General features: G+C 33.9%; 1 protein-coding gene and 1 long non-coding RNA gene across 2 annotated transcripts; both read left to right on the top strand.

The window, feature by feature from the left end:
- Positions 1-7,719: 7,719 nt before the first annotated feature.
- LOC121172938 (uncharacterized) lies at positions 7,720-9,362 on the top strand. The gene is made up of 4 exons (XR_005886872.1): positions 7,720-8,124; positions 8,224-8,367; positions 8,505-8,615; positions 8,762-9,362. It is a non-coding gene; the product is annotated as an uncharacterized lncRNA (long non-coding RNA).
- A 1,738-nt stretch (positions 9,363-11,100) lies between these two features.
- LOC100778255 (cytochrome P450 71D8-like) lies at positions 11,101-12,880 on the top strand (the record flags this gene model as incomplete). The annotated part of the gene is made up of 2 exons (XM_014762814.3): positions 11,101-11,814; positions 12,066-12,880. Coding segments are annotated over 2 exons (1,323 nt in total), but the record flags the coding sequence as incomplete, so codon positions are not given.
- Between the last annotated feature and the right edge of the window lie 4,526 nt (positions 12,881-17,406).

The following is a 17,406-nucleotide window of genomic DNA, read 5'->3' as shown; positions in this document are numbered from 1 at the left end:
TCCATGTTTATTAAACTCACTTTCAAGAATCCTATTTAATTTAATTGTTAAGGAGATAAAAGCGTATTTATTATTATTATTGAATTTTTATTTATATAATTATACATTTTTCTTACTTTTCTGTACATGCACATCTTCTTGATAAGATGACTTTAGGCTGCTAAGATGGTCTAGTATTGTTAAATCTTTTTTGTCTATGTATTAAATCGTTCTTAATTACAAATGAGAGTGACTTCATATTTGTTTGATTGAGTTAGTTTAAAGTAGTCTCCTCCTTTTATATAGTGGATTGAGTTAGTTTAAAGTAGTCTCCCCCTTCATATTTGTAATGAATTACTTCAATTAAGAATGAGACCATACAAGTTTGTATGTTTAAGTTAGTAAGGCTTTAAGTAAAGTTATGAAATAATACAATAACAAGGAAAGAAAATGCATGTTTGGAATAGAGAACTTCTTAGTATCTATAGATGTGAAGCAATCATTTTAAGATCCGAGATGTTAGAATTTTCTTTGTTTGACCTTCTAGTGATGGGTGTATTTTGTTTATTTCAAATATGGGTTGAATATACAACCTAATATGTTTTTCCTTTGAGCTCAATGTTTAATTGAGTGATACAATTTGGGCTTAGGGAATTACCATGAATGTACAACCTAATATGTATTCATATGAATAATATCCATGTTGGTTGGGTAATAGGTTATCTATCTATTTAAAGAAGGGTAGGATCTCCACATGGTTAATGTCCTCTTTGTCGACCCAAATAAGAGAAAAAATCAAATGAAAGTTCCTTTTCTTGACATATACACTTATGTAGGAGCTTCCGTGACATCAAGTAATTGCTACTGTATATAAAGGATATCTTCAAGAGGTTTTCAATTTATTTAAACTCTTCTTTGATCAATGGTCAAGGAATGATTAGGAATTGTATTCTCATTAAAAAATAAGTGTTAGACACATAACAACCTATTTAATGCCTACAATAGATATAGGACACTAAAGATTTAATTACACTATTGGTCCTCTAATATTGAAAATATCACCATTAATTTATGTCTACTAAAAGTTTAAATTGCACATGCAAATGAAATTTAAGCATGAATTATATATACACTTTCAACAATTTTTTATCGACAATTTGAGCATGAATTATATATACACTGTCAACAATTATATATACACCATTAATTTAGTGCTTTATACACATTAATAAAATAAAATTTAAATTTATTGATTTTTCATATTTATTGAAATATTTATTATTGATTTTTTATAAAACTAAACTAATAAAACAGTTGTTACTATTGCATACTGTGTTGGAATATTTAATCTATAATGATAAACAAATAATTTTTTAGAATAATAAAATAAAGATTGTTTTAGAGGAAGAAAATAAATATTGCGATGATACATATAAATATATTTCTTTAAAAGATAAATTATTATTATTATTGAAATCAATATTATTAAATTAGATTTTTTATCTATTTTATCTATATTATTTGTTTTACGATGCATATAATTAATTGTTTTTTACATTTCATAACTAATTACTGTTAAGTTTAAACATTTCATAACTATTGTTTTCTTTCTTACGTATAAATAAAAATGTTTTTTTGAAAGCAAACGAATAGTATTATTGAAATATGCCATGTTCTAAGTATAAGATGTGTCAAGGAAGATGAAACCACCACACAAAAAACTCGTAATAGTTAATGTTTGTGCAACAAGTAAAATTAGCAAGCTATACAAAAATTAAGAGAGAAAAAAATAAGAACAAAAGTTACAACTCTCATTGAGCTACCACTAACTCCACATGACAATATGCTTCAAAATGTAGAAAGTTACCCTAAAGAAAGAAGATATAAAAAGCCAAATTTATTAACGTTAAAAAAATAGTGATGTTTACAAAATAATAGAAGGAGGAAATTAAGAAGCTCTAGCAAGGTAAAAACTCATAATAGTGATGTTTAGAAAATAGTAGCTAGAAGAAGAAGCTCTTGCAAGATTTGATGTTGAGATGTTCATTCTTCACTCAAAAGATGATTTATAATGTATATTCAACATTCTAAAAAAGGCACAATTGAATCTTCAAATCGTGTTATTATTTACCTTAAGAGAATAATGTTCATACATTGTCAGTGTAAAAAGGTTTTACACAGACACCCAATCACATTCTTATATTATGCCATGTCATACAATAATTTTGAATTAAATAAAAACTAATTAAAAATCCTAAACCCACATTGTGTTGCCTTGCACTTTGTTCGTTCTCTCTCGACAACTCTCGCTTTGTCCCGGACACCACAAAGGCCATGTTCAATAGTTTTTCCATTGTCACCTTAGTTCATAAATCACCTTATTATCTACACCCCAACCTCCCGCTTTACCCTCTCCCTTCAATAAAAAATTTGAAACCATAAACCTTTTCACAATTTACATTCCCTTGATCCCTCAATTTTTTTAAAAAGAAAGTAGAAAATGTCATGGCTAGTACATTCCTCCACAAACTCTCTCTGGCTCGATGGCGACAGAGATGATGAAAACGACATGGTGATGGATCCACTTACCATGTCATAGATTTTGAACAAGTGGCCTCAATAATTTAAGAGGGGGGTGAATTAAGTCTTTAAATTTTTCGACTAACAGGTTTTAATCCCCTTTTAAATGATATATGATAGATTCAGAATACTGAAGAAGAAGAAGAAGCAATCAATTTAATAATGTTCTTTTAAATGCACAAGATAATGTAAACTGCAACAAAATAACTGAGATAAGGAAAAAGGGAACTGTAAACTTGATTTATACTGGTTCGGCCACTTTCCGTGCCTACGTCCAATCCTCAAGTAATCCCACTTGAGATTTTCCACTATCCTTGTAAATCCTTTACAATCTTTGAACACACATTGAGATCCCTCACCCTTGTGTTCAAGTTTCTCACACCCCAAGAGACAAACAGTCTCTTAATTACAACTGAGTTTTGTAAGAGAGGAACATATTGATTTCTCTCATTAGAGTAGACAATACAATTTAAAGATCCTTCAAGAATTCTCAATAATTTTGCAAGTGTTTGGCCAAAGTTAGAGAGATTTTGACAATTAAGTTCTCTCAGAATTCTCTGTATTTTCAAAGTAAGGACACATATGTATATAAAGGCTCATTGTGGCTGTTCAAAAATAGTTTGAAGAGATGTGTCTTGTCAAAAAGTTTTTCTAAAACTTTTTCACTAGTAATCGATTACAGGATTCTGGTAATTGATTACACAGATCAAAATTCAAATAAGTTTGTGTCGTTATTTCACCAGTACAAAATTTCAAAATGTCATGTTCACAATCTCTCTGGTAATCGATTACACAAACCTGAAAATCGATTACCTGTTCAAAGAAGATATTATTTTGAACTGATTTAACTTTGATAAAAGAATTTTGATAGTAAAAATTTTAAGGCCAAACTATTGCAATCAAATTGAGATTCTTTTAACAAATTGACTAAGTCCTTATCTTAGATTTTCTTGATCTTGTTTGTAGACTTCATTTCAATCTGTGCTCATCAAGTAAAATGTTTTGGCATAATCAAAACCCGCATGATATAAATTCACATTCTCCCTGTTTTTTGATGATGACAATCATTTTTTGGTAAGGAGTAGAAAGAGAAACAAAAATATTCATTTGTGCCATTCGCTCCTGCTTGATTTTTCAGTGATTGCTTATATGAAAAAGTTTAAGATTTTGATAAAAAAAAAGGTATATATAAAAAACTTTTTCAATACTTTATACAGAAAAATTAAAAAACATTTTTCAATATATACCTTGGACAGAAAAATTAAAAACTTTTTCAATATTTTCAATACTTCTCCCTACCATCATTCTCATTTATCTCTCACCTTTGGCAACATCAAAAACAAATTAGAAACAGAGAGAAGAAAAACATACATAGACTATAAGAAGTAACATACAATTCAAGCAGAATAATGGTAATGTAAATGCAACTTAAACAAGTCTGAAAGTATAAAGTACTAAAGTACTAAAATAACCGAATGCAATAAGTCTGAAATTCTAAAGTACTAAATAATCTTGATGTAATAGAAACAAGTCTTACAGTTCGAATAAATATGATAACTAAGGGTAAGTCTAATGATTGGTTGGAGGATCAAAGCAACGACGGATAAATCCCATGTCATCCTCAAGAGGAGTGATGCGAGAATCCATGGAATCAAACCTTTCTCCGACAAATGCACGAAGATCTTGAATCTCGTTGAGAACATCATTTAGTAAAGTAGAGGAGGGATCCCTAGGTGGTGGAGATGGAGTGCGTTCCTTGAGAGCACTAGCCAGGTAATCCTTTTGCAAACCTAGTGGCCATCAAGATCTTTCTTATAGCCAAAAGAAGTAACTACAGCGGTTCCTATTGCAAATGAACGCTTAACCTTGACAAATGGTTCATTAGTAAGAGGGACTTTGAAGTGCTGCAGAATAGAGTAACCAGATCGGGATATGGTAGAGGGGCATTTGCCCGTAATGCCTTATGCATACAATAACAAACAAGATGTGCCCAGTCAATTTGACGACCAGTTTGCAGTGCCCACAACAAAATTAAGTCTTTCTCAGAGGCTTGAGAAAGGTTAGTAGAACGATGAAGCAACACATGACAGAGAATAAAATGCATAACACGGCATTCAAAGGTAAAGGAACCAGCAAGTAAGCGACCAGTCTTATCAGCATTTTCAACACAAACAATTTTACGAGCATCATGACTAGAATAATCATCAACTAAGGTTCCTTCAAAAGGCACACCTTGACTGCTCAGTTTGGTTAGGGAGTAAAACAAGGATTGATCAACACCAATGGGTATTTTGTGTACTTTAGAAAATATGACTCCATCATGAATTTCCAAGTTGTTATAAAAGACTTGAACAAATATAGGGCAATAAGGCAATTTCAGAGTCATGAAATCCACTAGTTCAAAATTTTGAAACACTTTTTAACAATCCAAGTTTTCTCCCTCAAAGAATTCAAAGTCAAGGTATTTAGGATCAAGAATGACACCATTGGAAAAGGATGAGTGTGACACCCTCTACCCTGACATACATATAAATAAATAAAACATATAAAAATATTGATCAACAAATTCACGTGGATAAAAGGTTCACATCCACTTCACTATTACCAAATAAGACTTATTAAAAATATATTCGGCTCAAATCAAGACTGTCAAAGTTTACAAAAAAAGTTTTGTTAAATCAGTGAGATAAAATAAAATAAAGTAACACCATGAAATTAAAATAAAAACTCATCCCCAATGTCACATCCTATCAGAACGTTGTGTCCCAACGTCCTCTGGCACGAGGTTTTTTAAAGTCATCCACCTAGTCATATGCTCCCACGAACACAAGATTCGAGATCATCACATGATCCAAACACAAATAGCATATAGGGAGTGAGTTATCACCAAAAAAATAACAAAACAAATAAACAAGACGAAATCAATATAAATTATGGAAATATCTATAACATAGCTCAACTTAATACAACTCACGTCAATTCACCACTTTATCTTTAAAATTCATTTTTTTTCAATCACTAATCACATTACACATGAATAACACACTCGAGTCAAGACGCAATAACACTCATCAATTTCATAATAAACAATTAGCAAGCGTTATGCAACAATTATACTAAGACTCAAGCCTACGTGCAATATGGTACCATGTCAGTGAAATAACCACCCAGGGACGCTTAGGAGTACATAAAAAGACACACCACACAATGGGTTTGTCAGGTTACTCTCACTAAGTAAAATCATAAGGTGACCAGTCAGGGTCACACTTTGTTACAGGATCCCCAATATGTTGATCTCCTGCATAACATTAAATTGCGCCCAGATGCTCACTCCGACCTCGCCATTCATAAGGACCTTATATTCCGACAAGGCCGTATTTGGATTCCCTTCCCAACCCCTTTTACTGCCTTACTCTTAGAGGAATTTCATTCTTCTCCTCTCGACGATCACACAGGGGTATCAAAGACTCTCCATCATTTACAACAGAATTTTGACTGGCCACATATACAAGAAGATGTTCGTCGGTACATCGTGCAATGTCCCTCGTGCGAACAGACTAAATACGAAACAAAGAAGGCTGCCGGTCTGCTGCAACCTCTTCCAATACCTTCCCTCGTATGGGAAGATTTGTCCCTCGATTTCATCATAGGACTGCCATCATCCCACGGTTTCACGATGATATTAGTGTTTGTAGACCGATTTTCCAAGGGTGCTCATTTTGGTGCTCTTCCTGCCCACCATACGGCATACAAGGTTGTCGTATTATTCCTCGACATGGTCTGTAAGCTCCACGAATTTCCACAAAGCTTGGTCTCCGATAGAGATCCTATTTTTATCAGTGGCTTCTGGCACGAGCTATTCCGTTTAAGTGACACTAAGCTTCGAATGAGTACCGCCTACCATCTGCAGAAGGATGGTCAAATGGAAGTACTTAACCAGACTTTAGAGCAGTACTTACGCGCTTATGTGCATCACCAACCATCCCAGTGGTTCCGCTTCCTGTTGCTTGCCAAATGGTCTTACAACACAACCATACATTCCGGCACCGAAGTTTCGCCTTTCAAAGCAATTTATGGCAAACCACCGCCAACACTCATCCAATACTTACAGGGCACTTGCTCCATTGATGCTGTTGATTCTTTGCTAACCACCAGGACTGAAATTGATGTGGCCCTTACAGACAGACGTCGTTAGCCCCTACCCATACCAAATTGGCCAAACACTTTTACGGGCCTTTCTAGGTGCTAGAACGGATTGGACCAGTAGCGTACAAATTACAATTGCCGGTTTCTTCTTGAATTCATCCGATTTTCCACATTTCCCTCTTGAAGCTCCTTCAGGGACCATTACCTCCCTCTCCATCAGAACTTTCCCGAGCCAACTCAAATAATTATCCACTTGTTACACCATTAACCATTTTGGATTGGAAGTGTGACAACTCAGTTTCTCCCCCAATCATAAAGGTCCTGGTCCAATGGGATGGCTTGGCTCCAGAAGATACTTAATGGGAATTGTGGGATGATCTATGCCAGACACACAACCTTGAGGACAAGTTTGTTTTCGGGGAAGGGGTGTTGATAGCAGTAACAACACAGGCTTTATACCAGAAGCTAGCAGTAACATTAACAGGCCAAGGAGAGTCATTGAGAAGCGCAATTACCTTTAGGAATACGTTTGAGGTGCCAAAGCAAGAATCACCAAGCTGATTGTAGGGATCCACTATCCTCAGGCAGTTATAGCAATTTCACTAAATAGTTGTTGAGCATGATGCTAGATAATTCTGTTATAACAAATTGAATTCTGTTAGAATGAAATAGTATAAACATGTAAAGAAGTGGAATTAATAAAGGATCATCAGAAAACTTATCTCAATTAGCCATTTCTTAGCGATTTCTTTCCCAGTTGCCTATCAAGCTGTTTGCAGGTAAATGCCATTCACTAATTATTATTTAAGATCTTATATGAAAATAATTTTTTTATATGGAAAGATGAAAAGAAATTTAAAACAATGATTACTAATTTTTTAATAACGCAGATGGGATATTACAACAATTGAGCAGCCACCAGATTACATGAAGGCATGCTTCAAAGTCCTCTATAATATCTCACAAATGAAATCAGCTCCAAGGTCTACTAGAAGCACAGGTGGAACCCCATAGACTCTTTACAAAATGAGGTAACTATCTTCTAGAACACCCATATGGCTTCTTTAGACTTTAATTATATGCGTATTGCACAGTTTGGATTAGATTTAACAAATGAAACTTTTCAATTGTAATTTACTATTAAGACTTTTTTAAGGTAAGAATGTATTTTTTTAAAAATTATGATTACTTCTACAAAAGGACTTTTTGGCATATTTCAAATTTAAATTCTTTATCCCATAGTTTCTGATATCCTACCTTGTCAGTTCTCAGCATTTAATCTTACTGTTTTCTGGTTGGCATGATGCAGCGTTGACATAAGTTCATCCAAATCCTTTCTTCGAGGCGGACAAAAACCCAGCGTTAATGTGCAGTCTGCAGGACATACTGTTCCTGTGTTTGTTAATGGGCAATTTTCAGGTTTACAGAGTCACAGTTAGACATGTAGTTTCTTTTGTTTCCAACTGTGCATCTTTATTAATTCCGAGTTAAAACGAATATGAATGAATTGGTTTACAGGGTTGGCTTTCAGGACAAGGGAGCAGAGAAGTTGCACATAAAATGGACCCGTTGACCTACGCGTTGGAACTAACAAAATTGCTCTTGTAACTTCAACTTGGAGATATTTGATGGCTTATGCAAAGGGCAACTGTTAGATTTCAGGTTAGTATTTAGTACCTTGCTTGTAACTCCAACTTGGACTGGACTATTATATTTCTATTTACCAGTTAGTATTTAGTACCTTTGCTTGATCATTATGTTGCTAGCCATAGATTTATTTTTCCTTTGTTCACTGGAAGAATGTTGGTCGGCATTATGAAACATGGGAGGCAGGGTTCACTGGTCCAGTTTTGCTCCATGGTCTTGACCAAGGACAGAAAGATTTGACGAGAAACAAGTGTTCATATAAGGTCTGATGCACATAATTTTAGTAATCTAACATATGTATTCATACAAGTTTCAATTAATGGGACCAGAAAACCATTCTCTTACAGTATATTTTGTCCATTTTATATTTTCACTCCAATTTCTATTTTGTGTATGTATTTTCCTTTAGATTGGGAGTATATTTTACCCTTGCTCATTCTTGGTGCTGGATTCTCCCAATATGGAGTTTCTCATTGGACTGGATATGCTCCGAAAGCACTATGTAAATTATTGCTTGCTATGCAATAATTTATTGTCAGAAAATTCCTTGGGAAGTCATGGTCAGCCAATGCATTTGAGGCAGCATGCTCTCACTTGTCACAGGTTAGCTTTACTGTTCTAAGAGGACTTCAATGATAAGTCACATTAAATTTGTAATTTAGTTCCTTTTCCTTTGGTCTTTCTTCTTATTGATCCCTGTATTTATATTAGCAATACCAATGCAGAAAAGATCTCTATTTAATTGATGCTGGCTTACAGCTTTTTATTGTGAGTTGATATGCTCCTTTTTTAGTATTAATTCCATCTTTAATAACTCACAGTATCATACTTTTCATAAAATAGTCCAATTATTGATAATATAATTCAAAAGTTTTGAATAGCTGCCCCAAGTTAGCAAAGAGATTATACAGGGTCTAATTCACGCTGGTGGAATACATATCTACTTAATTATACAGTGTTACGTAACGTTTTGAATAGCAGCCCCAACGGACTATTATTCAATACTAAACGGATACGATTTGAGATTGAGTACAAACTGGTTTTCAGAAACTCCAGCACTGGAATAAGTATTAAGGTTAATTGGATAAACTTTTAAAAATAATTAAATATCAGGTAAACAGCATTAAGGTGAGTTTTGATAAATAAATTCATTAAATATTTATTTGTTACATTATTTTTTTACATTAAAATTTATGTTATAGATTTATTTTTTCTCGTCCACGGTCATAGACAAATCTATTCACGGTTTGTGGATGTCACTGGCACAAAGAAGTTTGCACAATGTGGGAATCAAACACCGATTCAACTAATAAATAAATTGTTTTCTCTCATTTGAACGCAGCAAGACCTCACATGTCATTCGAATCCTTTGGGTTTGTTATAGACTTATTTAGAAATTAATAAATAAATTATTAAAAAATTTATAAAATTAAAATAAATTATCGAATTATAAAATATTAATTTATTTTAATAATCTCAAATATTTTTTTAGCAACTTCATCAAACACCTTTCGTTTTTGTTCTTGACAGGAACAAACTTATGACATTTCATTAATAATCAAATGAGCAATACAAAAGGTTTCCTAATCACAATAGGTTTCAAAAACATCATATTCAAAATCTGGTCAATTTTTCTTAGGCTGTGGTTTCTTTTATTTTTATTTTAAACCAGTATGTGGATTCTTATATAATATATCACTTAATTACGTCTTAATTAAAACAAAGATTAATTTTCACTTTTAATTCCAAGTATCACAATTGTGCACCACTCTTTAGAACCCTTAGATTAATCTAAGGTACATGTTACTATTGTACACCTTCCCCACCAAATTACTCTCCCTTCCTCTCCACTGTTTCCGATGACCCCTGGATTGGCTTGCGGCCGCCCATCACTACTGAGCACCGCTATTCTCCTCCTATCAGCCGCAAAGAACACCTTCAACCACCAACCTCCCCCACTTCGGTCATCTCCTTCTTCTGATGTATAAACACCCAACATCATATCCCACACAAACCCCTCCATGGAAAGAAACAGCAACACCTACCGAAACAGCACCGTCGAGCCCAATCGCCACACCGCAGAGAAACCGAATCTGACCCACGCTTGGCCCTCTCCAAGTTTGAGCATCCGCTTGGCCCTCTCCAAGTTTGAGCATCCGCATCTCCGGCATCGTGCCACACTTACGTATTTACGTTTAATAGACCAGAATCGCACTTATATATATATATATATATATATTTATATAATTATAAAATATTATATATACAAATTAAAATTGCAAAAATATAAATTTATAGACACTAAAAATGAAAAAAAAATATAATATAGGAACCAAAATTCAAAAAGCACTTCAAAAATTAATTATTTAACCCTATTATTATTTTTTAAAAAAAATACATAAACTGTATTTAATAACTACAATTTATCTATTTTTTATGATAAAAGTTAAGTTGCGTATATGAAGTACAACTCACAAAACAAAATTAAAATAATAATATTTAGTTTATTATAAACTCATTCAATTTAATCACCCTTGTAAGAAAACAAAAACCTCTTAATTTATTCATCACTTCGCATTACCGTGATAAGAAGGACACTGTACGAAAGTGATACTAGCTGGATTCAATTAGAAAAAAGACTTGAATGACCTATCCTTACGTAACTCATATTTTTTAGTTGCCATGTTAGAGGGTTGACATGGGACCTAGTGAAACTCCCCGGACAGAAAGATAAAAAACTAAAAAAAAAAGAATCCTCAATATGGACCCCTCATGCACCTCCAACTTGGTGAAATTTCAGCAGTGGTTGCATCCTCCCCAAAGATGGCCAAGGAAATAGTGAAAACACATGATGTTTCTTTTCTTCAGAGACCCCATCTTGTTTTTGGTCAAATGATATCCTACGGGGGATTGGGCATTGCTTTTGCTCCATATGGTGATCACTGGAGACAAATGAGGAAAATGTGTGCCACGGAGCTTCTGAGCACCAAAAGAGTTCAGTCTTTTGCTTCCATTAGAGAAGACGAGGCAGCAAAGTTTATCGACTCCATTCGCGAATCTGCTGGTTCGCCTATCAATCTCACCAGTAGAATTTTCTCATTGATATGTGCCTCTATTTCCAGGGTAGCATTCGGTGGCATATACAAGGAGCAAGATGAGTTTGTTGTGTCTTTGATCCGAAAAATCGTAGAATCCGGGGGAGGATTCGACCTTGCTGATGTCTTTCCTTCAATTCCATTCTTATATTTCCTAACTGGAAAGATGACCAGATTGAAGAAGTTGCACAAGCAGGTTGACAAGGTCCTGGAAAACATCATCAGAGAGCATCAAGAAAAGAACAAAATTGCAAAAGAAGATGGAGCTGAATTAGAGGACCAAGATTTTATTGATCTTCTCAGAATCCAACAAGATGACACTCTCGACATCCAAATGACGACTAACAACATCAAAGCTTTGATATTGGTAAGTAAATGCCTCAAAACTTCTATTATATTTCCTGTTTCTGAAGTACGTTTTTTCTCACTAACATCTCTTTTTATAACATTAATCTCTTTAATCCTCTCATTTTTACTAATTACTTTATCTTACATTTTTCTTCCTTTTCTTCTCATCTCCTTTTCTATTAAAAAAGTTGCCCGATTTTGTTATATAAATGCAATTTCTCTTTTCATTTTACCAAACTTTATATAAAGATATTTTATTTCTTTCACCAGGACATATTTGCTGCTGGAACTGATACTTCAGCATCAACACTAGAGTGGGCTATGGCAGAAATGATGAGAAATCCAAGAGTGAGGGAGAAAGCACAAGCTGAATTGAGACAAGCTTTTCGAGAAAAGGAAATAATTCATGAAAGTGATCAAGAGCAACTTACTTATTTGAAGTTGGTGATCAAAGAGACATTCAAGGTACACCCACCTACTCCTTTATTGCTCCCTAGAGAATGCTCTCAACCAACCATCATTGATGGCTATGAAATACCTGCCAAAACTAAAGTCATGGTAAATGCATACGCAATTTGTAAGGATTCCCAATATTGGATTGATGCTGATAGGTTTGTCCCTGAAAGGTTCGAGGGTAGTTCTATCGATTTCAAAGGGAATAAATTTAACTATCTCCCTTTTGGGGGAGGACGAAGAATATGCCCAGGCATGACATTGGGTTTAGCTAGCATTATGCTTCCACTAGCTCTACTACTGTATCACTTCAACTGGGAACTCCCAAACAAGATGAAACCTGAGGAAATGAATATGGATGAACACTTCGGATTGGCTATTGGGAGGAAAAATGAATTGCATTTGATTCCCAATGTTAATTTATAATCATTGAGTACACGATTGACGTATCCATGTTTATTAAACTCACTTTCAAGAATCCTATTTAATTTAATTGTTAAGGAAATAAAAGCGTATTTATTATTATTATTATTGGATTTTTATTTATATAATTATACATTTTTCTTACTTTTCTGTACATACACATCTTCTTGATAAGATGACTTTAGGCTGCTAAGATGGTCTAGTATTGTTAAATCTTTTTTGTCTATGTATTAAATCGTTCTTAATTTCAAATGAGAGTGATTTCATATTTGTTTGATTGAGTTAGTTTAAAGTAGTCTCCCCCTGTTATATGGTGGATTGAGTTAGTTTAAAGTAGTTTCCCCCTTCATATTTGTAATGAATTACTTGAACTAAGAATGAGACCATACAAGTTTATATGTTTAAGTTAGTAAGGCTTTAAGTAAAGTTATGAAATAACACAATAACAAGTAAAGAAAATGCATGTTTGGAATAGAGAACTTCTTAGTATCTATAGATGTGAAGCAATCATTTTAAGGTCTGAGATGTTAGAATTTTCTTTGTTTGACCTTCTACTGATGGGTGTATTTTGTTTATTTCAAATATGGGTTGAATATACAACCTATATGTTTTTCCTCTGAGCTCAATGTTTAATTGAGTGATACAATTTGGGCTTAGGGAATTACCATGAATGTACAACCTAATATGTATTCATATGAATAATATCCATGATGATTGGGTAATAGGTTACCTATCTATTTAAAGAAGGGTAGGATTTCCACATGAGTAATGTCCTCTTTGTCGACTCAAATAAGAGAAAAGATCAAATGGAAGTTCCTTTTCTTGACGTATACACTTGTGTACCAGCTTCCGTGACATCAAGTAATTGTTATTGTATATAAAGGATATCTTCAAGAGGTATTAAATTTATTTAAACTCTTCTTTGATCAATGGTCATGGAATGAGTAGGAATCGTGTTCTCATTAAAAAATAAGTATTAGACACATAACAACCTATTTGTTGCCTACAAAAGATATAGGACACTTAAAATTTTCATTGTACTATTGGTCCTCCAATATTGAAAATATCACCATTAATTTTTGTCTACTAAAGTTTAAATTGAACATGAAAATTAAATTTGAGCATCAATTATATATACACTTTCAACAATTTTTTTATACTGATAAATAATGGGGAAACAAAAACCTTTGAGTGGTCCTAGTTTTTAGCATCTGAATACACCAGGACATGCACTTTGAAATTCAAACTTTGTTTCCTAACATAAAACTTACTTACGAGCTTCCTTATTAATATTAACTATCTTCCATTTTTTAATATTTGGGACCATATAATCTAGAACGTAACTTCTCATCATCTCATTCAACCTCTTAGGCTCTTAGCTATGGACATGATAGTTTGTCCTAATTTTTACTTCAACATGCTCGTTTGGACGTGGTGGTCATTTTGTGACAACAGAGCAAGTAGGAGGTGCTCATTCTTTCCCTTTCTGCTTCAAGTGTTGGGTGTTGGCAGTTGAGGACTCGTGCTTGTGCGTCTCTCCAATTCTTATCGGAAAGTTTTTCGGATCCAACTCGAACTGATGGATCAGTGATAGTATTTCAAATTTTTGTTGTGATATTTCCCCCCACAAATGGCACCAATGTTCAATATCGACAATGGAAATATGGTTCTGAGGTTATGGCACGAGCTCTGTCTCAGTCGCGATGAGTGGAGGAAGAATCTCTAGATCTCCCCTATATCTACATCTCATTCTAGTTGAGAGTGAAGTTAGAATCTAGTTGTGTCCTTTGAATTGAGGGCATTTATGAGGCTGATATGATGGGGAAATCCATTGAGGACACGTGTTCACACTACTAGAAAATAAGCTTTTAACATTGGTTATTTAGGACTTTCAACATCGGTTATTAACCGATGTTGAAAGTATTATCGTTACTAGAAAATAAGCTTTTAACATTGGTTATTTAGGACTTTCAACATCGGTTATTAACCGATGTTGAAAGTATTATCGTTAACATCGGTTTTTGAAAACCGATGTTAACTAAAACTGATGTTAACGTTGGTAGTTAACATCGGTTTTTTAATAAACCAGTGTTGTTAGTGTAGGTTAACATCGGTTTTTTAAAAAACTGATGTTGTTAGTGGATGTTAACATCATTTTTTTAAAAAACCGATGTTGTTTTTAGAAATTTTTTTAATATACTGTCTGCTTTTTCAATAAACCCAAAAATTAAGCTGCAAATTTTAAATTAGATCACACAACACAACATATATAATTTTCATTCTATTTTGAAACAGTTTTTACCAGAAAAATTCCATGAGAAATTTATTAATAACTATGAATTAAAAGAATAATTAATGTTTAGGAGACATGAATTTTAAAAAATGTAAAGCAAGTAAACTACAATTACAAAATTGTCTAAACATCCAAGTTTCATTTCTAACTTTCAAATAATACTTTGCCCACTAGATGCGAAGCGCCTTCAATCTCTCAAGTTCCAATGGTCTGACATCATTGAAATACTGCATGATATAATAAAATATAAGTTAAGAAAATGAAATTTGTTTGAATTAAACAATTACTGTTTCCCAATTATTCTTGAAACTTCCTTGGATTATAGTTGACATCCAGTGCATGACGTAATACCCACACTCAGTGCTTCCTTTTTGTCTATTACACTAAAAACATTATGAAATTTAGATATTCAACATTAAGTACAAATTAGTCTACACAGTACTAAAATATAAGTAGAAGCATTGTTTAAATGACTTACTTTAACAACAATCCACCTAGCACCAGCCTTGGATTTACTTTGTGGAGTATCGTCAAGTCCTTCAAAGCACTGTTGAATACAAACATGGATGCTTATTATACAATTAAAATATTGATGTTTCCGACTAATACTAATGCAAATGTATTGAAAAACAACACTGACCTGTTAATTATTCCTTTGAGGTAGTTGTCTGGCCTAGTATGCAATGAACAAAACCAGATGACAACATTTTCCTTAGGCAAAATGACGACCATTTGCCAATGTGCACTGCAGTGGAGACCAATATAGGTTGTTATACTATTATACATTATTTAAACTCATTTGTTCAGTTTAACTTAGCTATTCAGGTAGGCTCCTAGGTACACTTCCTGTTTTGAATTCTGCATCCAGTTCTTAATGTAACTTTCTGATTCAAATTTCAATTGCCCGGATCTCTGGATGGACTGTGGCTTGAGGAATCCATACACATCGGCATTCCCCGCTTGTATACTTGTCTCATTCATATGCCTATTGTTGTTAACACAAAGTAAATTATGTATGAATTTAAAACAATAAGTTAGGTAATTAACAATAATGTAAATTTACTTACAGAATCCACAATTGTATCACAGAGATGCTTAGACATTGACCACCATGTGCTATTTCAGACAGATCTTCATACTTTATGTACAAGGGGAAGTCTTCATTAAACACCCCGAACATGATAGCATCCCATATAACCTGCAATGGCTTCAGAAATAGCTGAAGGATGGTCAATGTCATCAGATATAGGGGATCATCGACATCATGATGTGGCCTATCTGCAGGTTTTGCCGGTCCCACAACTCCTTATTTTTCCTACATAGTTAATTAACATAATTTAATTACAGTGAACCCTTTAATTGAAAAAAAGAAGCATTTAATGACACTGAAATACCTGTTCTGATAAACCCTTGACAAGATGTGTCGGCAAAGCAAAAAAAGTGTTAAGTGCCTGCCCCACTAACTTAACCTCTTCAGTGGGTACGGGAATGGAAGCATATGCATCTCTAACCTCCTCAACACCAACCTTGACTTGATCATGCAACAAAGGAATGTTGTGAACGATTATGGATCCCTCATAAACTCTTCCTAGGGCAACCAGGCAAGGAGGATTTTCTTCGATGTACAACCTGTATTTGTCTAAGTCACCTGTGTCTGGATCATTCCCTGAGGGATCAACACAACTCTCTTTAGTGTTGGCACAAGTAGCTGAAGGACCAACCTCAGGCTCAGGAGGCAGTGCGAGTCGCTGTGATTGCATTTGCAATTGAAACTGGGACTGTATCTAGCTGAAGGATAACATTAGCCGTTGAGTCACTTTTTCAGTGATCGACTCCTCCAACTGGTCCCTAATTTGTTGCATTAGTTGCTCCAGGTCTTCAGGAGCCATGGAGGAAGACATACGGGAGGTCCTTGGAGCCAGCCCAAAGTATTTCTTGATCGTGAGACCAACTCCAACAACACCTACATGACTACGGTGTTCTGGTCGCCCAATGGCAACGAAGAAACCGCATGACGCCTGCTGTGATATCCTGGAAATTTCTACCCGAAATTTTTGTAAACGGTGCATTTTGGATGGTTATATATATATATATATATATATATATATATATATATATATATATATATATATATATATATATATGAGTATTTTTCTACATATGTATATATGTATATACTCCTGGTAGAAGTAAATATAGTGGGGGCAAGATACGTGGGTTAGGCTGATTAAGGAAGAGAAATCCATAACTGGGAGGTTATATGTTAACTCTCAATTAATTACTCTAAAAATCATCGTTTTGCGTGTAACTTAAAATTTAACACACCCCCCCTCTGACCCGCGCTCGGGGTTTCATTCTGAGCGTTTTGATATATATATATATATATATATATATATATATATATATATATATATATATATATATATATATATATATATATAT

This window comes from Glycine max, chromosome 10 (assembly GCF_000004515.6).
Source record: "Glycine max cultivar Williams 82 chromosome 10, Glycine_max_v4.0, whole genome shotgun sequence".
NCBI classification, from domain to species: Eukaryota; Viridiplantae; Streptophyta; class Magnoliopsida; order Fabales; family Fabaceae; genus Glycine; species Glycine max.
This window is presented reverse-complemented; position numbering and strand designations above follow the sequence as displayed.